This window comes from Hetaerina americana, unplaced genomic scaffold (genome assembly GCF_022747635.1).
Source record: "Hetaerina americana unplaced genomic scaffold, ioHetAmer1.1.p SCAF_5, whole genome shotgun sequence".
Lineage (NCBI taxonomy): Eukaryota > Metazoa > Arthropoda > Insecta > Odonata > Calopterygidae > Hetaerina > Hetaerina americana.
The window spans coordinates 33,426,649-33,451,681 of NW_027287095.1; the positions used below are offsets into that span (position 1 = coordinate 33,426,649).

The window sequence follows — 25,033 nt, forward strand, 5'->3', positions numbered from 1 at the left end:
GAGAGGCAAAAGGCTCTCAGACTGTCTTAGAAGAAAATTAATGTTACATCTGTTCGTGACCCCAGGTAAATAGTGATTTTCAGCGTATTAGTTTGAGCAAATTGTATTTATTTATTTTGAATTCAAGTTCAAGCATAGAAAAACTCGTCGTAAGGCCTTCCGATCACATACCTGAGTGATTGGTTATATATCGGTGGGCAATGAACTGGATGGTAATACCTTTATTTGCTGTCAATATTTGCGCAATAAAACTCCTCGCTCACCCCATATAAGGTAAAAGAGAACCTAAATTTTCGCTGTTGGACAATCATGAAATGCTTTTCAGCGTATGTGGATTCAACGCGGTGAGGCATCCAGATTACACAACCCGGTTAGGTGCAACCATTTTGCCTTTCTATACCCATCTAAAATGAACAATCACGATTCGTATTGAAACCACATCACTGGGAAGGGGGATAGCATACTCCTGCTCCCGTTATTCATTACATTGGCTGGCATTCCGTAGGAATTGCGGAGGGAAGACAATATAGGAAATCCTCTCGTAATTTCTTCGTCGGGGACGATGAAAATGAAACTTGCAATGCTTCCGTTCAGCGGTCACAATCATGAATTCATTTTTTGGCTACGAACTGGCGGCGAGTGTACCTAATGGTGAGAGGTATGGGAACGCCACCACGACCCATGTTGTTGCGCAGCTTAAATTAATCCCGAACTTGACTCCGAACGCTTCAATTAACGTAGCGGTTTATGGAAAACTGTATTCTCCATGCACAAACAATTCTTATTCCTTCATGCGCAGCGGAGACGAAACGTTTACTTGAAGCGAGTTGCTGAGGTTTTTTTTATTCAGCTGTAATTATATGTACGGGATTGAAGAATAACTCGATGGAAACGTTGGTTATACTAGCATAGACACAAGGAAGAAATTCGTTGACAATTATTTATTGAGTCTGGAATTTTTCCGGAGTTAGGGGAGGTAACATTTAAAACCAAGAGTTAAAATTTTTCGCCTACGGGGTAGAATGGAAGCACGATGATTTTTGGTCCATAAAATGCAGTCATGCTCTATTTTTTAGGCGATTCTTTACAGCAAGATGACCAACGATGGAGGAAGCGAGGTAGGAATGAAATAAGCAGAATAGGAATTATGAAGTAGGATTTCAATGAGAAGGAACAACTATTACAACAAATCGTACTAGCATAGAAACAAGGAAACGATTCATTATAAAAATTCATATGAGGATATAGGTTACTTTTTTACGGATGAGGGGATTACGGATGGGGTGGTGGATTAAAGAAGATTGGGACGATGGAAACGTGATGATGTAGAAGAATGATGAAAATTAAATGGCGAGAAAGAGTAACAAGGGAAGAAGTATCTCGGTGAAGGAAACTTATAGAGGACATTTACGAGTTTCAACAAGTGAAAGAAATTTTGTCATTTCATATAGTACAGCATGAGTTCTTACCACAAGGTCAGGCGATCAATAAAGAGTACTACTTACGAGTTGAATGAAGTTTGCGTGAAGCAATACGAAAAACACCCGAATTTTTTGTGGCGAAACAATTCATGGCTTTCGTACCAAGATAATGCACTTCAATACACTTCACTGTTTGCTCGTGAATTTTTTACCAAAAACAGCTCTTTAATGATATCCCAGCCTCCATATCCATCCTGTGTTTTTTCTGTTCCGAAAAATAAAGAGATCCTGAAAGGACCGTCGATTTACAAGCATGGATGAGATTAAAAACGCGTCGCTGAGATAGCTAAAAGCTATACCAAAGATCGAGTTCCAGAAGTGTTTCGAGGATTAGCAAAAGCGCTGGCATAAGTGTACCATATTAAATGAGGGCTACATCGAAGATGATAACATTGACATAGGCTAATAAATAAAATTCTTTCCAAGAAATTCAATTGATTGTTATTTATTGAACACTTCATGCAAGATAAGAGTGATAATAATTTGAAACATCCTGAGGGAGACTAATATGTTGAAGACTATACCAAGAAATATAGAGGGAAAGAATTAGAGAGGAAAAGGATAAACGACAAGTAGCAGTTGATGCAAAATGTGGTTGCAACGATCTTTGAGAGAATAGAGAGACTGGTGGGGAACAGGATAGTTTGGAAAGCTGCCAAACATACCAACCGTCGGATTGATAGCCCGTGATCATGATGATGACGCAGTTCTTGGTGTGAAGTTTGCCTCCTAGTGAACGTTAAATAAGCATTATCTTCACCGGTGACCTCATCTTTCCGTGGGACGGAAAAAAAGTTCGCTTTCTGGGTGCACAACGGATATCCCAATCGAAAAGAAGTACAAAACAAAGAAAAAACAAAATTAGCGCGTGATTTGTTCGATCTTCTTCCTTTGGAACATCTCCCCTGAGGGCGGCGCGAGGGTCTGCTTCTGTGGCTCTCTTAAAAACAAAAGTAAAAAAAAAAAGTTTCGCGGGCGTCGTCTTACAAAGTTCACGGGAAACGACTCTTTCTCTTTTCTTTTCCCACCTCTCTCCGCCTCAGATTCTCAATTTCCCATTTCCTCCCCGCCGTGCACGAAGCTAAGGCGGAGCGCGGTCCGTGATTGGATCAAGAAGTTTCACGGCAATTTCTCATTCGGGAACAAAGAGCGAAGTAATTAGGAGAGCAGTGACGGGAGTCGAAGTCGCGGGGGGAATTGCTCTCACGAACTATAACATGGTACTCACCCGGTAAAATGGCGGCCGTCGCGGCTTCTCCCACGACGGCGCAGCTAATAAGCTGCAGGAGCAACAGGGGAAGCGTTCCTCTCGCCGCCATCTTGGATTCCTGTGGAGAATAATTGGAAGAGTTAAAATTAGGGATCATTCGTTCGCTGGTCTCCACTCGTTAATTGAGAAACGTGCTCTCACCCTTGTTACTCCCTTTCTCCCATTCCCCAACGGGGTTGGGATTAAGTATTACCGGGTCGGTGTTGTGGTTCGGTCGAGTTTCAAGAACTATTTTTAATGAGATACCGTTCCCGTGACTGTGAAGGTAGTGCCTGAGAAAGAGATGGGGATCAGGGAAGAAAGTCTTTATTACCAGCGGCATACCGCCTTCGTAACTGTTTTCCAACCTTTCCTGTGTGACTGTACACAAAAGAACACGACTATTTGTGATTTCGGAGGAGCTTTCACATTTATTGTTGCCTTCGGCATTACCGTGGGGTTACGTTGTTACCGACTTTATAAACGTACTAGAAGAGAGTAAAAACATATGTTCAATCAGTAATGATTGCATTTTAACCAATAAGGAATTATGGAAATCAATCCATTTGTTGATTAATATGCATTCAGATGGGCCGTCGTTATGCCACAGCGATTATGAGAACGCAGCTAGAGGCGTGGCTTCCAACCATTCAACGATCAGTTGCGCCGCCGGCTAGCGCAACAAATCACGTGACTCACCGATCCCTTTTTGTCTCTGGTGTGAAGAGGAAAGATTGCTCGATGGGTTTCAAATATTTAATCCATTCTAAATCTCATGAATAATCTCTAGCCTGCTTTGCTATTGCTAGCATGTTTCACGCATGTTACCCTTAAATTATAAATGATAAAGCAATTTAAAATTATACCAAAATTTATTGATACCTTTATCCGTTTTAGGAGACGCTAATTGGTAGATTTAATACGAATTAGGTAATTAGAGCGATTATAATTTTAAATGACATTTCATGTGTCAACGACAACTCTGAACCATATAAAAACGCGTTGTGGTAAGAACAAAGGAAGTGCACCAATATAATGATTATTAATATTGTATTCTGCTCTGTAATGTGGTTTTTCAATGGATTCAGACCATACTAGGTCCAATGATACATTTTTTATTCTCTACTAGGAAAACATAACCTGTCATCCAAGACTATAATAACCCTTCAATTCCGAATACTTCCTTTCTCCCTTCATTTCGTCCAACATGCCTACCCTATTTCTACCCCTTTCTCGTTTATCTAACGTTCATGACGCCTTCACAGATTTCAACAAGCCATCGCCAATTGAAATACTCTTCATCCATCTTTCCTGCCTCCTTTGGATATCTTCCAAAAATCCCTCTCTTCCCCCACTATTCCTAGCCTTTCCTCCTGTGTTTTCTTTCTACCCATTCCACCTTTTCCATCCTCCTCACCCAAATTTCAAAAGCATCCAATCGACGCCCATCATCCTGCTGACCATCCTTTAGCGCCGTACAAAACCATGATCCATGGGCTCCTAAGTTTGGCGAGCCTTCTATTAACATCCTAACTCAACATCCCAGTCATCCATTCCTTTTTTCTTTTGAAAGTCGCTTTCCTTAGTGCAATTCCTCTCCATACGCCCCTACTACTTTGACCATTTTGGTCCAAAGCACTCCCGAGATACGTAAACTGTTCCACCTGCTCTACGTAGTTTTTGCCCTCCTATTTAGAGTATTAACTGAGCCTTTCTCTCTCTGGAAAACCGTATAAGCTTTGTTATATTTACATGTATTCTCATCCCATATCTATCGCACTGACTTTCCTATGCACCCAACATTTCTTTCATCCCCTTGGGTGACTGACAAGCTAGAGCTTCGTCATCCGTATACCTAGCTGATTTTATAAATTGCCCACCGTCTCTGTTTTCTATCTCCTTTTCTTCCTATTTAATCATTGCCTCCGCATGTGCGTTAAAAAGCACGGAGGGTAATGGACAACTCTGTCTTTACTCCTCTTCCTAACACCGGCCATCCTGACTCTCTATCTGCCACTCGCATTTGAGCAGTATGAGAAATGTACTGGTTACGAATGAGTCTCCTATCCCTCCAATCTACTCCTATTTTCTGCGATATATTCATTAGTTTTTCCCAATTCACTTTATTAAACGCCTTTTTGAAAAATACGAAATACACAAATTTATCCTGATGGTATTTAATGTTCCTCTCTATTAATGACTTCGTTACTTCCATGGTATCACGCGTGCCTCTCCCCTTCCTGAACCCAAACCGATCATCCCCTAAGTAAGCATTTTCCCTGCTCTCTATTCTTTTGTTGATGAACCTGAGAGCCACTTAAGCTGCATGCGAGATAAAACTTATTGTTCCGTAGTCTTCACATGATATATCCTTTCCTTTTTAATTGGAATGGAAATAAAACTTATCTGACGAAATCTTCCATCCAAGTTCCTCCCGCATAAATGCTACAGTAATGAGTAAATAAAAACTCTTCCTCCCACATTTTCCTGAACCAGCATTACTGTTATTATTTCATCATTTTGAATCATTACATGGCGATCTCGGGGAAAATACTGCCACTCCAATAGTTATGATAGCATTAGGTTGGATAATGGTGTGACCTGGCAGATGAAGGATGAGTTATTCTTCATACTCAATTGCCTGCCACTCTCGGAATAACGTGAACACACGTCTACGCCATATGCAATAATTTATGTATAATTTCTCAGATTCTCGTGATCAAATAATGGGAAAAAATTAATTCAAATGGATAATGTATTATACAGCAGGTGGTTTTTGGTGACGGGCCTTCTGGAAATTCCCCCTCGGGAGTGTGTTTGTTGTGATAGGCGTTTTGACGCTCGTTCAAGTGGACAAATTTCCGATGCATTGTTGGGGCGGGCGGAAGCTGCGACTCATTCACTCGGCCAAGGCTGCATTTAAAGTGGGCAGGAGTGAATGAAAAAAAAGAGGCGGTGGTGACGGGTGCGCGCAAATAAAAAAATAGGGGAAGAGTCGCTCACAGTAGCGCGCAGTTTCGAAATCAACACTATTACTCAGCGGCTGGACGTATTTTTGAGTTAACCGGCGACCGTATTTATTAGATTTATAATGTTTCGGCGTGCTATTGCCAAGTGACGTGTATTTTGTGTGTGTGTGTGTGTGTGTGTGTGTGTATGTATGTGTGCATGAGTATATATACGAGTGTGCGTGTGAGGGAGAGAGAGAAAGAGGTCGTGAATGCCCCCCCTTTTTTTTGAGCGTCAGTTATTTACTTCGGGGTTCATGGTTTTATTTCTCCTCCTTTCTCCTGTAATTTAACTTGAATTTCAGTGAAATGATGGGATCCGAAGCAAAACGTACAAAATTCAATTCGGGAGTGTTTCCGAAGTTTTTTGAAAGTTTTGGTAAGCCGGCCTCGGCAACGTAATTTCCCGTTAATCCAGAGGTTGTGGTTTCGATTCCCGCCTTGGTGTTTTTTTTATAATTCCAACAATGGGCTTGGGTGTTTGTGATTGTTGTTATAACAAGCTTACGAACATTCCATTTCCTAAACGAAATATTAAATGTGGGATTATTTTTTAAAAATGCATGAATAATCCCAGGAAGAGGGAAAACCGTAATTCCGAAACGGAAGTTTAAAAATGAATGCGCTGGAAACAATGTTTTACTCTCTAGGTTTAATATTTGACATCCAAAATGGAGGTATTTTCATGTTTTTATTTAGATTTTAAATGTTTTTCTTCTAAAGAGGTTATCAAAGAACTCTATGTTAAATAATTTTAATTATGGTCTCTCGCCTATTTTTCTTTGGTTATGTATATCCTGTTATTGAAGCAGTTGCTTATCCCTATTCCTTCTGAATTCCAACATTTCTGTCTTCCTGTATATAGTGGGGCAATCAGCACAAATCGATTCATGGATAGTTATTACAAAATGAATGCGATTAAAAATTTACGGGAAGATTCGTTTCTCAAAGTTATTGTGGCCATTCAAAATTACTTGAGGTCATAGGGATGGGATTGGTGAGGCGGCTAGTGTACTGGCTTCCTAATACAAGATGTAATGTTCGAATACCGGTGGCGGAAGTGTTTTTAATCGACCTTCCAACCCCTTATTGGGAATGTATAAGGTCTGAAATAAAAAAATGGTCGTAGCTATAGTGATATTACAGATTTTCTTTCTCTATTTATATGGTCTGTGGATAATGTTCATACATTAATTTTGCGAATATTCGTTTATTTCTAGCAGGGATAAACCTTACTGGTTATTGAGAAATACTTGACTGTACAAAATACTGGAGCAAATGCTACCTCAGGTTTAAAAAAAATAAAATTTAATGCTTCCCATCATCAGGAAAGTTGGCATTTTCATTTAGCGTTGAAATCCTGTAGACTAGCCTACAACATTGAGCAACACAATACAAATATAGCTAAGGACAATATAAACTTTGGCATAAAAATATTATAACACTTCAACAAAGTCGGCAAGCATAATGAAAAAAGTGTTATTATGCAGGGTTTATTATTTTAGTACGTCCTAAATTCCCATTTATGCATGAATAAGCCTTTTCATATTGTCATCTGTTTCTCTATATTAAATTCAATAGAGGTTTGACTCGCGAATTTATGTGGTCTTTCAGTCGGGAAAATTGTCACTACACTAAATTTCAGAATTGTTTATTCACATTTCTTGGTAATTTTAAATTACCAATTTTTTTATTATTTTGTCCTTGAAGTGGATTAGTCTAACTATAACAAACATGTATCTACTCTTGTTATAAGGGCAATATTAGAGGAATAATTTGTTGAAAATTCGCTGAAAATACTTGAATGAAGTATTATATTTGTTAGCATTGATATTTTCCTAGCAACACAGAAGGATTTATCTCAGAATATTTTATACAACAACGGCAATTCAAAAAAAAATATTTTCAACATGTAATCTAAATTGGTGCTGTTTCTAGTTTGTCATTGGTTGATTTTCATCTTTAATTAGTGGTTAAGCCCTAAACATTTTTGGACGCATTAAAGTGGGCGTTAGGAAAATTATTAATTATTGTATAACTTAATTAAATGAAGAATACAATGTATCTTTCCACTGTCCTTTATTCACGTACAACTAGTTTCAACGCCCAAGCGTCATCATCACGCTTGAGCGTTGAAACTAGTTGAACGTGAATAAAGGACAGTGGAAAGATTATTGTATTCTTAATTTAAGTAACATGAATTTCCACAAAGTTGAGCCGGGAACAATTGAATATTTATTGTATAACTTTTTCAAAAGTGCCGGAAGTCGTTTATTGCAAACAATTGTTAAGGATTATTAATGAAACAAGTAATATCCTTACGGCCTCTTAAGCCTAACAATTATAAAAAGAGTATGTAATATTCTCTTCTAAACGGGATCCTTCCCTATGGAAGTAGTGATTTAATATAAGTCACATGAAGTGCGTTCAAGTTCTAAGGTCACCAAATGTTTTTCTTAGGACTAGGGGTACATAGAATTATGTGATTGAACTTAAAATATGTAAGCACTATTTATAAATAAAATTGGTCCATATAGCTACCGCTAGAGTGAGAAGCGTTTTCAACACTTAAAATTGCACGTTGAGTGTGCAATAATAGCGTGATCATTCATTTTATCTCTTTGACTTTATCAAACATCGAAATGCATTGTGCACTTGAATGTGTGAAGGTTTAACGAAGGCTGATCATCGTTTGACAATTAACCCAAGAAGCCTATGACACGAACCAGTCGGTTTTTCATCGGGTAGTAACTACCCCAACAGAAGCGGTTTTAGCATCCATGGATTCGTGGCATTGGTGGTGTAAAAATACGTTATGTTTCTTCAGATTTGTCATCTACAATAAGCTATTCATTTAGAGTTTCGCTTTCATGAAATTACCTCCGATGCTAATATTAAACTGAATTGAGTGGAAATACCATTTTTATGAAAATTAATATAATTAGTCCACTTCGTTTTAAGCTTTGAAAACCCACATAATGCCATTTGCTGCAGTTGTTTTATCATGCACCAGGTTATGGCTTGCGTATTATTATATTAAGTGAATACATTTTTCGATGGGTTAAGAGTGCTTAAAAACTTTGCATTTGTTTCTTAAGACTTAAATCGTCATTTTATTAATTAATCACACTTAAAATAACTCAGACTGAAACCTATATCAGGTTTTGTGTTATGTGTTTCATAGCCCACTCGTAGTAAATTTCACACCGCATTCTGTGAATATAAGTTTAGTCCTCTTGATTGGCTTGGGAATAGCTCGCATGCAAGAAAACCAATCAATTTTTTATTTGTTCGAAAACATTGCCTTGGAGATATCATTTCATTGATTATAGTTTTTCAAAGAGACAATGGTACTTCTACGACAAGTTTGCTCGAGTTATTGTAGATATGACACGAAGTGCACGACCAGGTTGACTAGTCGTACCAGATACATATTAAAAAAAAATATTATCCAGTAATGACTTCAAATTTGATCATGATACGACAAATTTTCATTTTTGGATTTGAGACTTTCATTTTCGGTTCATTGAATGGTTTGGATAAATGGGCAACACATATTTTAATATTTTATTTCAGCCTTCCGTATTTAATAAATCTCCATTTTCCTTGGTGCCAATGGATAAAAATTTTGGATTATTTCAATCAACAATTGTTCGGCTGCGGATTCAACATGCTGTAGTATCACTGAGAAAAACATTGGCGCATGTATGATAAATGTGTGTGTATATATACGAGACATGTTCATAGAGTAAGGGCCGTTTGATCACAGGAAAAAAGTCAATTGTATGAAACACATTTTGTTGGCACCTTTAATTAGCTACAAACCTACTTCACTTCTCCGCATACTCGCCGTTCACTTCCAAGCATTTATCGTACCGCTGTACCAACTTCTTTAACCCCTCTGTATAGAAGCTCGCCGCATGAGAGTTGAACCAATTGACAACACCGTTCTTGAGTTCCTCTTCGGTTTCGAAACGTTGTCCACCGAGTCACTGTTTCAAGTGCAAGAAGAGGAAGTATTCGCTAGGTGTAAGGTCAGGACTGTACGGTGGATGGTCAAAGAGTTCCCAAGGATAATCTTGAATTTTCCTATTGGTTTTTGCAGCAGTGTTTCGGTACCCACCTTGCACACACTTTGTGGCATCCGAGGTTTTACGTATCAATATTGTAGACAGTAGTGCGTCCAAGTTGAGGAAATCGTTCAGCCAGGCCATTAATCGTCAATCGACGATCACATCGCAGTTTTTGTTCCACTTGCGAAACAATTTCATCGGTCAGAATACTGGGCCTGCCACTTCGCTCTTCGTCATGGACATTTGTTCATCTATTTTTAAAATCACGGCACCAATATCTAACCTTTCCTTCACTCATAACTGTAGGTCCATAAACTGGGAATAACTCCCGATGAATTTCAGCAGCGACACTCCTTTTGCATACAAGAATCGTATGACAAAACGCACTTCACAGCTAACGGGATGAACGATTGTCGCGGACATTGTTGTTTGCATGGACGGACACGCAAACGACTTCTGAAACAAAACAAATGCTGCTATAGCTTCTTAATGAATCACTAGATGACGCTACTGGAGTAAAACTGTGTTCTGAAGCGCCAATATTTAAATATAAGCAAACGGCCCTTTCTTTATAAATATGCCTCTTTAATAACATACATACATACATATGCGTGTCTCGGTGGATATGTCGCGTGGAATATTAAAGAGATTTTATATAACTTCTGATTAGCAATCAATTTCACAGTTGCAAGGTTGAGAATAACCATTTATTATCTCCCAATTGCATGTTAATATTTGTTTGAGCAGGGTCTTGAAATTTTCAACTGAAAAAATCATAATTAGCTAGATGATATACCCGTAAATTTAGGATAAATACGAAATATGCTTCAGCACAAGCGTTTGAATCTATTGCGAATCCACAAGCTGCCACATAACGTTGACAGGATATACAATTAGTTAATAGCCTATAGATGTATCAAAACGATTTAAATGATGCTACGAGAAATTATCTCCTTAAAACACAGCAATGAATCTGAAAACTCTTAATATTAAGGACCGTATGGTAATTTTTTGCCACAACCAAAGTTTCTGTTTCGCAAAGACAGGCATTGCAATATGACGCATGGGTTGTCCACCTCCCTTACTTAATGAATGGAGGAAACTCTTCTTTTTTCCTAAATGCGATTGAAGGAAAAAGGAGATCTGGGAAGCAATATTAAAACTGCAGCGAGAGATGCAGTGGGTAACACGAACTTCTGCAGCGTTTTGGACCACTGTAGTTGTTCCACCACGAAATTGTCAGATGCAACCTTAAAGCAGAACGTCTCATAAGATTCAGGTTCACATCCATGAATCAGAGAGAATGAATCACTCCTTTATAAAAAGAGGCAAACGAATCGAGGACAGGGTCTGATGCTCGGCATCAGAGCATCATGCACTCGTATGTATTACCGCGGCCAAATCTGTTCTCGGGCTTCAACCGAGGAATCCCGATAGTTGACTGCGTCGGAAATGCGGGAGGTGAGACAAAGCGGGGCTCGAAAACAAATGACGACCGAAAAGGTAGCGAACTGGAAAAAAATCTAAAACGAAAATAGAAATGAAACAAAAGAAACCCGCGACCCGACTCTTCTTTTTTTTTCTTTTTCAGCCAGTCTCGCATCCGGCACTTTTCGATGGGAGCCGAGCGATAAAACCGCGGCCCTCCCGTGGAATGGACAGCGCCCGCTGCTCGTCATCGGGTAAGCGGGCGGAGAGCGGCGGAATGGCGTGGGAGTAACAAACAAGAGCGAACGCTGGGGCGGGCAATTATGTTGAGAATTTTGCGGCATCGGCTCCGCAGTGTGTGAGAGAGGCATAGGGTGGGGGAAGACGCGCTTTTTTTCGACTAGCGATACGCTGCGGTCTCGAACTGGCTCATTTTAGTTTCTCACACGCACGGGGGATGACTTAGGAGATTTTGGACGAGGTTAGGTTTCGTATTCTAGCTAATATTGTGTTGGATCGTTAGAGGAGGAATGGGGGCAGACAAAGAGGGAGGAAATTGTTTGCATTGCAATTGAGGATGGCAATTTCCCAACAACTATTTAATTTTAAATTCAGTGAAACCATACAACGACCAAGTATATATCATAAAAATCACATAAAAGCAATAAATAACTTAGATTTAAATGGCAAATAAAGTGATGGTAATAATTGCAGCTGATGTTAATGTTTGTTAGCATTAAATCAAAATTAACTGAGGTGAATTTGCACTGTTAAACTTTGAAGATTCCTTGAAGTTATCCGAAAATATATTCCAGAAGCAGTAATTCAGTTATCCCACAATGAGAAATTTCTGGGATTGGGTAGTTCCACGCGAATGAGAATGGCATGGCGACAACTCGCGTGGATTTTGTCGAAGCAATGAACAGGTTTAGATATGAAATCAAATTTACTCATGTCTTGTGCTATGGATTAATTGGTACGAGAGTGACTCCAAAAGTATTTGCGATGGATAATGGGTCTTTGCCAAAAGAAATTTTGCAAATGAGCAAAATAAATTCTCATCGTCACAAATTTTGCATCATCAACAAGTCTATTGCCTTGGTAGTGGTCGCCGTGCAGAAAGACCGATTTATGAAATGTGCGGCATGATTTTTGTAATGATTTAACCACTAATGATATAGAACTCTGGACATTGCGCCAAATGTTTGCATTTGTCTTTGGGATCTAAACGTAAATAACGTTATGCCTATGTTTTAACAAATGCACAAAAGTTCATGTAAAAATCATTCCACTTGTTTGACATAAAATTCCGCTTCTATCTGTCGAAACTGACCATAGTCTTAGCAATGATTTTAAAGGTTGACTGTAATGTCGCAGGGGACCAAGGGGTCGTGCGAACGAATTTAATTACTTCTCGACATTGCTTGCACTGTAATTTTGTTAGATAATCTTGATCCATTAAAATAAACCCTCGAAAAATTCATTGTTTAAGAGGATATGGAAGATGAAAGAAGGCAGGGAATCATGTCACTGTGGCATTATTGGGCATCCACGGTGGCGATATGAAAGAGAGAATGGAAAGAATGTGATGATTTGGATTCTATGGGATATAGTCATGACAGGTGAAGATAAAATGTTCCCTTCACAAAGCCCCTGGGCAAAGATACGCAAAAACAGATGACCACTTATATACTTGTTTGTGATGACTGCTAGGAAAAATGTGACACGATCAAAAATATTAAGCAAAAATGGAATACATATATAAGGGGAGGGGAGATATTTGTATAAGTGACACTTCCGTGTTCTCTTTTCGGATTTTAACCAAGGCAATGATCACCCTAATTGAGAACAACATTTATATGTCCTCTCGCGAAAAAAAGCTGCATTCCGAACGTAGTACTGTAGGAAACGGAGGAAAAGCGTTCCACAGGTTTCCTTTTGGAGGAGGAGGATGATTGGGGGGGGGGGGAACACATGATTGATATCATATAGAAAAAAATCGAAAACACACTCGAAGTTTCATCCTTTGATGCTAAGGTTTTTTGAACGGTATCTTCTTTTGTGAGCTTTGTTCTCCACAAAGTAGGAAGAGGAGACTCATAAATTGTAATGCTTTTAAAAAATAAAATTTATTTTGGACCATTGTTTAAATGGTTACAGCATCGAGGCATCCGGAGTCGAATCCCGGACTAGGCGTATTGTTTTTTGCCACTGTGAAAATCTCGCTTTTGTGTGAACGCCAAGGAGGTGACTCCGATAAGTTACTCTATCGGTGTTTTTCGCTGTTTCTTCGGAGAGTATTTTCAATTTACAATAAAATCTTGTATCTTACACTCACCGTTATGACTATGTGTTAGTCATGTAGACGGAACACTCGTACATGACTGCAGGTGTGGTCCACCTTACTCACGACCTCTCCTGGGTGAAACAAATGCGGGGAATATGTGGACAAGCTAATAAAAAATTAGTAAATGTGACGAGAAGGTTAAGAAGCATTGTCAGCTTTCTCTCATTAGGTCACGTTTAGAATATGGTTCTATTATATGGGATCTTCATGAAGTTAGTGATTTTCGAATTAGTTCTCATGTAGCTTAGAGGAGCTAGATTTGTAAAACGTTGCTATGATAAAATGGGTAGCGTATAAAAGTTATTAGGGGAGAAAGGGAGGGACCGGGATGATACGGTGGCTTGCGTACTGGCTTCCAACCGAGAGTTCGAATCCTGGAGATGGTAGATATTTTCAGTGGTACCTCAATCCCTACTTGAGGTGTTTTGTTGAGAGCACTTGGAGTGAGTACGACGTCCGTCGGATGGGACATTATACTGTGGACCCCTTGGCGCCTTTCGATAAGAGTAAGTTAATGTCGACACCGGGTTTCTCTCAAACCTTCCTTTCCCATTCATCCCTAATGGCGCAAATCAGCTGCCCGTCATAAAACTACTTCTCCCCTAAAGCTACTAGTACTGAATTGGGAATTACTCACGGAGCGAAGGTTAAATTACAGATTTCAGTTCTAGCGTAAATTTGGAACAGATCTTCTTAGCAATGATCTCTGGCATGAATTGGAAGGGTGTTACTATAGTGATGATGTTGAAAATGTATTATTAGCACCATCGCACTACATTTAGAGAGATCGTGTAAATAAAATTAAATAGATTAAATGTGTAACGTTAAGATTTAGGAAGTAATTTTTTCCACACACGATAAGAGATCAGAATAACCTTATCCGGCTGCGCTAGGGGGAAAGGTATTTCGTGTCAAAAGTACTCTGGTTTGTAATCACCTCCTATCACACACGCTAGCGTGGGCTTGCAGGGTACTATTTGTATTATAGTATTATAATAAAGTGTAGTGCAATATAGTATAGTGTGTAATACTATAGCATAGCATAGTGTACGAGTCTAGTAGTTTAGTAGCATAGAAAATCTGATAAAGAATTATTTTTTTAATACATGAGAGTACTTTCTGAGATAACGAGGGCGGCCTTGGGATCCAATTGAAGTTTCAAGCTTCTAGATAGTCGCATGAGGTTCCCAAAGCACGTGACGCCCAAATTACATGTACTCGTATATTAGTTGACGAGGAACTGCAAAGGACAGAAGGCGCGCAATCTGTGGAGCACCGCCGGCAACACTCGACTTACCACCAGAGCACGTATGTGCTATCACCGCCAAGGGCATTCAGCAGACATCGTGCAAAATTGTCTCGCTTGCTGATTTTGCGCATGATCGAGAGATGTCCCATCTATTGTAGCGAGTGACGCGAGTTTCAAAGCCTCATTTTGCTTCCGGATCACGGACTGTTTCATCGCGCAGCTTTTGCGATGTGACGCAGAGAGTGAAGTGAGATTTTTAGGATATTAAAATGGGAAGAAGATAATATGATTTAATAAAAAAACTTCCAGTTAGAGGTTGGCAAACCATTTTGAAACTCACTCTTTTCACAACAAATTCGAAATGAAGTCACTATAAAATATGGTGGATTATGGCAAGATCAATTTCTTCGATTCCTTTTTATTTTCATGCACATTAGTTTTATTATATTGTAATTCTGTAATTTAGGTTAATAGCGTTTCCTCTCAATACGCATGCGTATAAATTTAAATTTATTTTTTTAACTGTAGTAATCTTCTGACTTACGGTAGTTTTTTCTGGATTCTGGCGCTAAACACCTGTGTATGTAAACCTAAGCCCTAAGTAACATGACAAAAAATATTCTTAAAACCCACATGTTTATTTTTAACCTTAAATTGTGCATACTACACGTATATATCTCCATCAATGCCATCCAAAATGCCTATTTATTATTTCCTTATACCTCTCTTTCCAAACATTCTCTCCGCTATCTTCGTCTTCAGCATCCCTCTGCCACATCTCAGTACCTGCTGCATGCACTTTATTGGCCTTCTTCAAATTCCTTCTAACAAACTAATTTCTTCTCCTATTATGCCTACACATACATCGTTGACTTTAATTTCCGTCCATTTTAATTTCTCCATTCTTCTCCGCACCCTCATTTCAAAAGCTTCCAATCTACGCTTATCCTCCTCCCACCTCAACGACCAAGTTTTTGAACCATACAAAGCCACACTCCATATTAAAGTTGTCACTGGTATATTCTTTACATTTTAACTCACGGTGCCTGCCATCAACTATTGCCTATCTGTGAATACATGTTTCTATTTATGCGCATATTATATAGTGCCAGTTTCCATAGTTTACTTAATGGAAATGGAGTATTTGGCTAAATTTTCGGGTTATCGGGTTCCCATAAGGGTGGACCGTTAATCCTCACGAGAGGCAAAAGGTTCTCAGATTGTCTTAGAAGGAAACTAATGTTACATCTGCTCATGACCCTTGGTAAATTATGATATTCAGCGTATTAGTCCGTGCGAGTAAAGTGCCTTGAAAACATTTTGGCTTCTGTTTAACTCTTCGGAGAACTGAATTTCCCCCCTGTCACAAAAAGGTAGGGATTTCGGTCAAGTTTTCCTGTGACAAACACAAGTGATTGAACCCTCGAGCAGTGAATAGGGAGATGGTGATAAAGCGAGAGATAGAGAGAGCGCAAGAGTGAAAGATGCATTCGCATGGTTCTACATCGGGGGCCGACTTATTTTTGGACGCGATTGGTTTTCAATCTATAATTAAATAGCACTCATCAGGACCACTGCACACCTTAATGCGTATAGTACTAGGTAATACACAGATGTGTTGATATTCATTTCTCCCACTTTTCCCTCCTGATCCCAATGAATATTTAATAGCAAGGTTAAAATGTTATATTTTAATTTATTCTTGACTGGATATCAATTTAATTGCATTTTTAATACCTTTGGGTGTCCACTGAAATTGATCGACCTATGGAAATTGATATATCGAAATGTAGGATATATATTGATATCGTTTGACCCAATATAATGATGTAGACCTATAGACGGGGCTCTCGTGCTGGAGCCGACTAGTTGACTGTTTTCATCTGGACCAGGGTCCTATATTCCTTAATTGTTGGCAGTTCCTTCCTGAATGAACCCTTACTCAAACTTAATAACTCCATCATACGGCACAGACTTACTTCAAGTCCCTAGTCAGTAAGAGCCTACTCGTAATCGATATATTTTTATCGAATCGAATGTGAAATCGACCCGATGTTAGAGGCGTTTCTACCTCAGCATTTGCTGAGGTGCCAAAGACGAAGCCAGCTCAAAAACAATCCTTGAACACGAAATAACGTTTGTATCAATAATGTACAAAATTATTAAAAATAAAATTAATCCTATTATTGGGGTGCATTCAACTTTGTGGGAAAGTAAAATATAAATAATGCGCTGCTTACTTATTATTTAGGTCCCAGGAATTCGGTCCGGTTTTTCCGACTAGATGGTGATAAATATTGCAGCCCCTCCATCCGAGCATCGAACTCGACCATGGCCGATAGCAATGAGATTGGGGTGTGAAAGAAATTTTTCGCGGGGTATAATTCCCTCCCTCCACGTGGATCCCTTCACGAGTCAACTCCCATTGCGAGCCAACTCTCATGTGTGATCACCACTTGGCGATCGCGCCCCTTGGCGCTGAGGGACTTGTGCACCCTCATTTAATCAACCGTCATCGGAGTGCCTTGGTGGAACGAACACCATGGTATAATATCGAGAACACCCTGTGCAAAGCTCACTTACCATGCTGTACAAAGCGGGCTTCATTTCCCCGGCGTCATCATCCGGTAAACGTTTTGAATTTCAGTGTATTGTATGAACATATCAGGCCACTATCAACTAAATGCTGCACCCAGTCCAAACTTCACCTTCTCCTCTTCCCTAGTGGATGTGGATGCATATTCAAACAACGAGCTGAAATCCAATAAAATCTATATTTTCTGATGACGCCTAGAGTTGAAACTTGCGTTGTATTTGGTAATAAACTAGCTGGGCTTAAGCCATTCTTTGTACGGGACATTCCAAAAAACTGTTATTATCCCCCTCTCGTTGATTTGCCAGAAATGATGCTATGGCACTCAATAGAGTGTCGTGGAGTAATCTGAATACGGAGTTTTTAAGTGGGCAACAAAGGAATTCAGGATTCAAGAAAAATGTCAGTTGTCATTAACGCCATTAGTCACCTACAAAATTTCCAAAAAAGGTCAAATAATCGAGCATACAATAGGCTTTTACAAGTAGGAGGTAGTTGATGACAGGGACGTTGAGTTAAGATGTTAAGAAAAGGCTCGTCAAAACTTGCATTTGGATTACGGCGCATACTTGGAAACATGAACATTGAATCAGGAGGATAGACGAGGATTGGAGGCTTTTGAAATGTGGGTATGTGCATATGTATATAGAATGAGTGGAAAATAGCCGTACACAGTGAGCATTCATTTGATTTTGCATCCCTCGTGCCAAACATTCAGTCCACAAACCCAATCACGGCCCTCCGAGGAGCATCCATCTCTCCCGCCCTCCCGCACGAATCCGCTTCCCATTTCCCCGAGCTCTCCCACTTCCCATAGCGTCCCGGTGTAAAACTCCGTCACGTCTTGGGCGAGGGGTGGGGTGTGGAAGCGGAGTGTGGGGTGAAGTAACTGTACTCCCTTCCAACGAGCCTTCACGACTCTATAACAGCCACCCGGGCTGGGTTTCAGGGGGAGTGAAGGGATCGGCTGGGACGGGGTAGGCTCGCGGGCTCCGCTCACAATGGAAGTGGAACAGGTATCGGGGAGTTGTGGAGGTGGAAGGAGGGGCAGTTGTGATTCCGCGGAAGGGGCGGTCGTCCGCCTTTGCGGGAGTTGGATGGGCGTCACCCGACTGGACCTGTTGGGGCGTGCTCTGCGGAGAGTGTTTACATTCTGCGTGTATGTCATTTCGAGTACATTCGTGTAAGGGACGTGCCCTTTTGATTCTGAGATGGAGAATCCCGTCCGAGTTGATGGAGCTCACGCCTACGTAAGACCTTGAAGAATAGTCTGAAATGAATTGTTAACCATCCTGAAAAGCTGCACGATGGGGATATTTAATAAATTTACCGGGAGACCAAATATTCAGGGGTTATCGTTGACAAAAAAGTATGGTTAAGTATGGTATAGTTGAAGACCTATATCTATCCTGTATCTATACTTGCACGGCCAGTTTGAGAATGAATCTGGATGCTTGAAGCAAACGGGTCAAAGCAAAAAAAGAAGCCATTTAAGTTTCCACTTAAAAAAACATTTTTATCTGTTTGGAATGAATACATGTTAAATGGGAAACTGCAGTTCATTCATTGTAAATGGGAAAATGCAGTACATTCCTTAAGAATCACTTCCAACACATCCTCGATCGCTCTTATTATTTGTGGTTGTAATTTTATATCAATATTAAATTCCCGGAGGTTGACTAGCCGCGGACGTTCTAAACTTCTTCTCTAATGCTTACGTCCCTTACTTTCTGATATGTCCTCTAAAATCCTTCTTCACTTTGCCTACACGTGTTTGTTCCTAGTTCATTTTATTCGTGACGCTTTCCCTTACATTTTAACTCCAAATATGTTCCTAACCGAGGTGGACGCAATCCCTCTGACTCTTCTAATCTTAATGTATGGTGCCCATTCTCGTATTTTCTTTCACGGTTCATTACTTTAGAAAATGAAGGACTTAATCACGATTAAGACTTAACTTAAGATGTAACCGCGATTTATATGTATTCCCTTCGTGTTCCTGGTATTAATTGTCGAAATAACATAGGGAGGAATTGAGTTATCGGATCTTTAGAAACGCAGCATTGTTGATATTTTGAAAAGAGATAATATTCGACGAACTGATCAAATGAAAATCAAATAATGAGGAGAATTTGCCGCAGTACAAGGAATATTAGTCGACTTATTTATTAAAATCTCGGCAGCTTAGAATCTCGTCAAAATATTATTCCTATAGGAACTTTGTGGCTGCGGAATTTTACAATGTTTAGCGTGAGCACAATTCAGTTGGCACACCTTTGGAATAGCTATCTCAGTTGGGTTAGTTTGATAAACTGTATTGCACTTTTCACCATTTATTTCTTTCTGTCCAAACGATTTAGGAGTGGGTATTTTGGAACATAATAATTAACATAATATCGATTAACATATTTTGCAATTAATTCATAAACAACCAATAATTACCATCTTGAAGCATAAAACAGGGAAGATAGAGGATAGGTATAGGTATGATCAAAGGAGTAGGGGAATAGAAGAGGTTTGATCAAGTGAGTAGAAAAAATTATCTTCGAGATAGATATAGGAGTACTGGAAGGCAAAGGAAAAATTTAAGAGTGAAAACAGGAAGACGGGCACAGTAGAAGAAAATGGTGATATGTAACAAAAAGAGATATTGAAATCCACAAACGAAACAATAGCAGTCATAAATAGGATTTCGATATGGAAATAATGGATTTCAGGGGAAGATGACTGAGAAGATAGACGAGAGAAGAAAGTGGAAGGCTTTACCCACAGAATTTGGTCGAAGAAAAAGTAAAGTAAAAATTATATCATTCATAAAGAAGGGAAATTAATAGAGCGAAAGGAACAAGAAAGGAAAACACAAGGCGAGGATATGTAAAGTTTTCAAAGAAAGGGTCAAAATTGATGCACAATATAGGAAGGTGAAAAAATTATCAGAGAATAAGAAGGTAAAATCCGTGTACACTCTGAAAGATCAAGCATTAAATTTTTTAATTGTCCTGGGAAAGATTCAAGAGAAATGGAAAGAATCTTTATGATGAAAGTATTGGGCCAAGTGTAGGCATAGAAAAAGAAGATTGCGTACATGGTGATGGGTTAAGTCTAGGCATACTTGATGGTGATATAAAAAGGGTATTAAGAGAATACAATCAAATGAAGTCGTCGGGATAGATAAAATCCCCTCGGAATTAATTAAGAGTTTAGGGGAACGTGGAAGGACGAGCTTTTATGGACTGATTCGTAGAATTTATGAAGAAGGAATTATGCCGAAAGTTTTCGTCAGATCAGTGCAAGCAACAATGCAAAAAAGGGACAGGCAGTTGTGAAGAAATACCGAACAATAAGTTTGATTTTGTACGCCGACAAACCGGTATTTAAGATCATCAATAAGGGAATGTAGAGGAGGGCATATGATTACTTAGGGCATGATCAGTTTGGGCTCAGAAAGAGGAGAGGCACGCGTGATACCATAGCAGTAAAGAAATCATTATTAGAGAGGAACATATACGTAGAATACAATTGGATGTATTTGTTTGTTTCGTAGATTTCGAGAGGCACTCGATAGAGTAAACTGGATAGAATTAATGAATGTATGCAGAAAATAGGAGTAGACTGGAGGTAAACCTGTTCGTCTCAGACTGCTTGGGTGCGCATGATGGATGGAGAGTCGGGATAGGCATTGCTAGACAGGGGTGTCCATTATCACCAGTAATTTACAACGTATACATGGAGGAACTTGTGAAAGAGATATCGAAAAAACTGGAAATTGGAACGAAATTCGGAGGAGAATTTATAAAATCACTAAGGTGGTTTGCAGGGATCAAGGTTTAGTTTGTCAAGGGGTTTTCAATTATTGGTGAACGCATTAGAAAAAGTGTGAAAGGTGTGGATTTGGCATTTATGTGAACAAAGCAAAGTTAATGCGATTTTCCACATAGAGGAAAGCTAAATTAAACATTAAACTAGGAGTTCATAAATAAGGGGACATCTCTATCTTTTTGTATGTATATGGAAATGTTGTGGACCAAAATTACCGGAGTAGGAGGGATATTAGAAGAAGTTAGACAATAATTTCACAAGGAGGAGGGAATTTATGGCAGGGACTTTGATTGAGAATGTTAAGAAAAGAAAAGTGAATACTTTGATATGGATTGTGGTTTTGTACGACGTGGAGACACGGTCGAGGAAACAAGACGATAAACTTAGATTGGATTATTTTGAAATCTGGGTTTGGAGAAGGATGGAAAAGGTGAAATGGGCAAAAAGGAAGACAAACGAGGAAGCGCTGAGTATGGTGGGGGAGGGGAGAGCGTTGTTGGCAGATGTCCAGAGGAGGCAGAACATTTTGATAAGAGATTATACGTGTACGCTAAAGACTCTGATGGAGGGGGTGTTGTGGTAGAGTAGATAACGTTAAGAAAGCAAGGAAGGGGTTGGGAAAGAATAAACATTTTGGACAGAATGAAGGGAGATGGGAAGTGGAAGGAGAAGGCGGAGTTGAAGGGCCTATTAGTGTGGGAAATTAGGTTGTGCCTTGCTATGCAGGGCTTAGAAATGTGGCGTTGTTCAGTCTCTGCGCATTTCAATTCTACCTTAAATGGTAGATTACTTACTAATAATAGAATTAAAATAAAACTATTTTAGAGTGTAAATATCATTCGCCTTGACCAGGATTTGAACCCGGAACTTGTTACAGCATATTAGCGGATGACTCCGTTAAAAGTTACTGTCGCGGCATCTCCCGCAGGTTCTTGGAATAATGATAGTAATCATAATATTCATGTACATACAGGTATCACCAGGCGTTACTCAGATATAATAACGTAGTAAATAGATCGTAGCCCCGATATTCTCAATTTCTCAAAATAATTCTATTAAAGAATAATGCCCAGACAAGGATTTGCCTCGTAAAAGGTTATATATATATATATATATATATATATATATATATATATATATATATATATATATATATATATATATATATATATATACGAGTGCTGACGACGCGAGTAGCCGCTGGACGAGGTCAGATAGCTTCAGTGGCTTGTCTGCCTTCTCTGAGCCAAGTTGCGTGACGCTAGCATTGCCTGTGTTGTTTCTGTGATTGTTTACAATGTTTAAAAAAATTGAGAACGCCGCCAGTTGTGAAGTGAGGGCAGTGATTAAATTCCTCAATGCAAGAAACGTTCGCCCATGTGATATTCATCGCCAATTAAAGGAGGTGTATGGAGACAATGTAATGGACGAGTCGTCTGTTCGGCGGTGGTGTCGCAACTTCAACATGGGGAGGGGGAACACACACGACGATGAGCGTTCGGGGAGACCGTCTGTCATTACAGACCAACTGGTGAGCTCAGTTGACGAATTCGTGAGGAACGATCGGCGCGTCACAATTGATGACATCTGTGAGCATTTTCCCAATGTTTCTCGAACAATTGTTCATGAAATTGTTAAACACCATCTGCATTATGCAAAAATTTGTGCAAGATGGGTCCCTCGCGTATCTCAATGAGCTGGCGGCGAAGGACTATGCAGCAGGAATACAGAAACTTGTCACACGTTATGACAAATGCCTTAATTTGCTTGGAGATTATGTTGAGAAGTAGTTTAAAGTATCCTCTTTCAAATAAAATTTTTTATGTTTGTTAATATTTACTTTTGTCTTTATTTCACGAACGGGTACTACTTTCCGGATGACCCTCGTGTGTGTGTGTGTGTGTGTGTGTGTATATATATATATATATATATATATATATATATATATATATATATATATATATATATATATAATACTCTGGGCACCTACAGCTCCACCCAAGATTTGTGATTTTTCGGGTGACCAGATCTTCCTGGGAAACCATAACCGGCACAGGGAAAGGAACAGGCCCCCCTCCCCTGATGTGTGGATTCCACACGCCGTCTGGCTTGGTACGGGGTGAACTCTACCATCACCTACCAAACCGACCTTCGGGTTGATTACTGTGTTTATGGTTTTATATATATATGTGTATATATATATATATATATATATATATATATATATATATATATATATATATATATCAGAATCCCACCGGGTTGTTATTTCCTCCCTTTTGCACACTTATATGCCAAGTAGTATTATTAGCGAAGGTGGAGAGAGTAAGAAATATGTTAATTTTAGTTATAGCATCAAGGCGTATTCATTTAGCATCATTTATAATATCTCAGTTATCACTGTGTCAAATAATTCCACAGGTAATTGAATTAGCAGGGAAATCGAAAATTAAATTTGATGTGCCCCATTAATCATATCTTGCCAATGTTTTATGGTCACAAATACTAAACTTTGCATTTTCAAAAGAGTTGGAAGCCATGGAATGAACATTCTACCATCTAGTATGTCGATCAATAAAAATAGGATCTCGTGAACGATGCCTATCGTCCAGCTCTGGTGTGGACGATCGAAATCCCTTGAAACATAGAAACTACGCACTGGAGGATCATAAAGTTAATATTCACATCTACGAATCCGTACCAACACTTAGGATAATATCACATGGTAAAGGTTCGATGTTTAGACTGATTTTTCCATGTCAGAGGTTTTATAATTCTTCCTTTGTTAAACGGAGCGATTTTAATTTGAAGTTTCCATATTGTCGTCACGTACATACACAAGCGCTTCATGGACTCATTGGGAAAATGTACAGTTCACTCTTCACCTTAATCCGTTTCTAGGTTGTTCAGACGGCTGGTGTACCGGCTTTTTATGAGGATGAGGATTGATTTCCGTAATTGACACGCTTCGTGTGCGTGCCTTGGTTTCTTCCTGGAAATGTTACGAAGGAGACTTGGTGACACATAAGGTCGGATAGTATTGGATCTAAGGACTTATCCTAAGAACTCTTGAGAAACGTAGTTTAATTCATAGTTGAGCGTGATTACGGGCCCGTTCACTTAAGAGCTCAACGTGACGTGAAAGATGACTGTTGTTCATTTTTAAAGTTGAAGTCATTAAGTCGACCAATCACCTGTGGGAACGTGTTCTCAAGTCCTCCAATCGCGTGCAATCCCCAATAAACAATGTAAAAAGTATACGAGAAACAGCTACTAAACAAGAGAAGGATTCAATAAAAGTTCGTATTTCAGCTTGAGCATTATGAGTGCAACAATACTTAACATTTCAACGGTAGGCTTCAAACCAAATATCAAGCAAAATAAGAGAAGGGGAAAAATCCAACGGTCTTCAATTGTTCCACCACTCTTATTTTGAATTAATACGGTAAATCAGCTCACCATTCAACTGTATTTTTTTGTAGTGAGCTTAATTCCTAAAACCAATAATAAGAAACTTAGAAGGCTCCAATAACGTTATTTCGGTCAGCCGGTGACCATCAATGGGGAAAGTCTGTACCGTGTTCGATGTCAAGTGAGCCTTCTAAGTATCTTATTATTGGCCCTAGAAATTAACCTAAGTTTCACAGTCAATAGCTCACATGTCTTCAACTGCAGTTTTATTTAGTTCCCTACGAGCCACAACTAGGGTTTATGGCAGGGGGTGATTACACACCAGACTACTCTTGACCCAAAACCCTCCTAGCGCGATCGGACAAACGTTATTTT

The 25,033-nt window shown here is 39.3% G+C and overlaps 1 protein-coding gene across 1 annotated transcript in view; it reads right to left on the reverse strand.

The window, feature by feature from the left end:
• Positions 1 to 25,033, reverse strand: part of LOC139693921 (uncharacterized) — a 72,626-nt gene that overhangs the window by 21,621 nt on the left and 25,972 nt on the right. The window contains exon 2 of the mRNA XM_071592256.1: positions 2,710 to 2,809. Within this exon, the coding sequence (XP_071448357.1) occupies positions 2,710 to 2,800 (91 nt within the window). The 5' untranslated portion in view covers positions 2,801 to 2,809. The remainder of the gene's footprint in view (positions 1 to 2,709; positions 2,810 to 25,033) is intronic.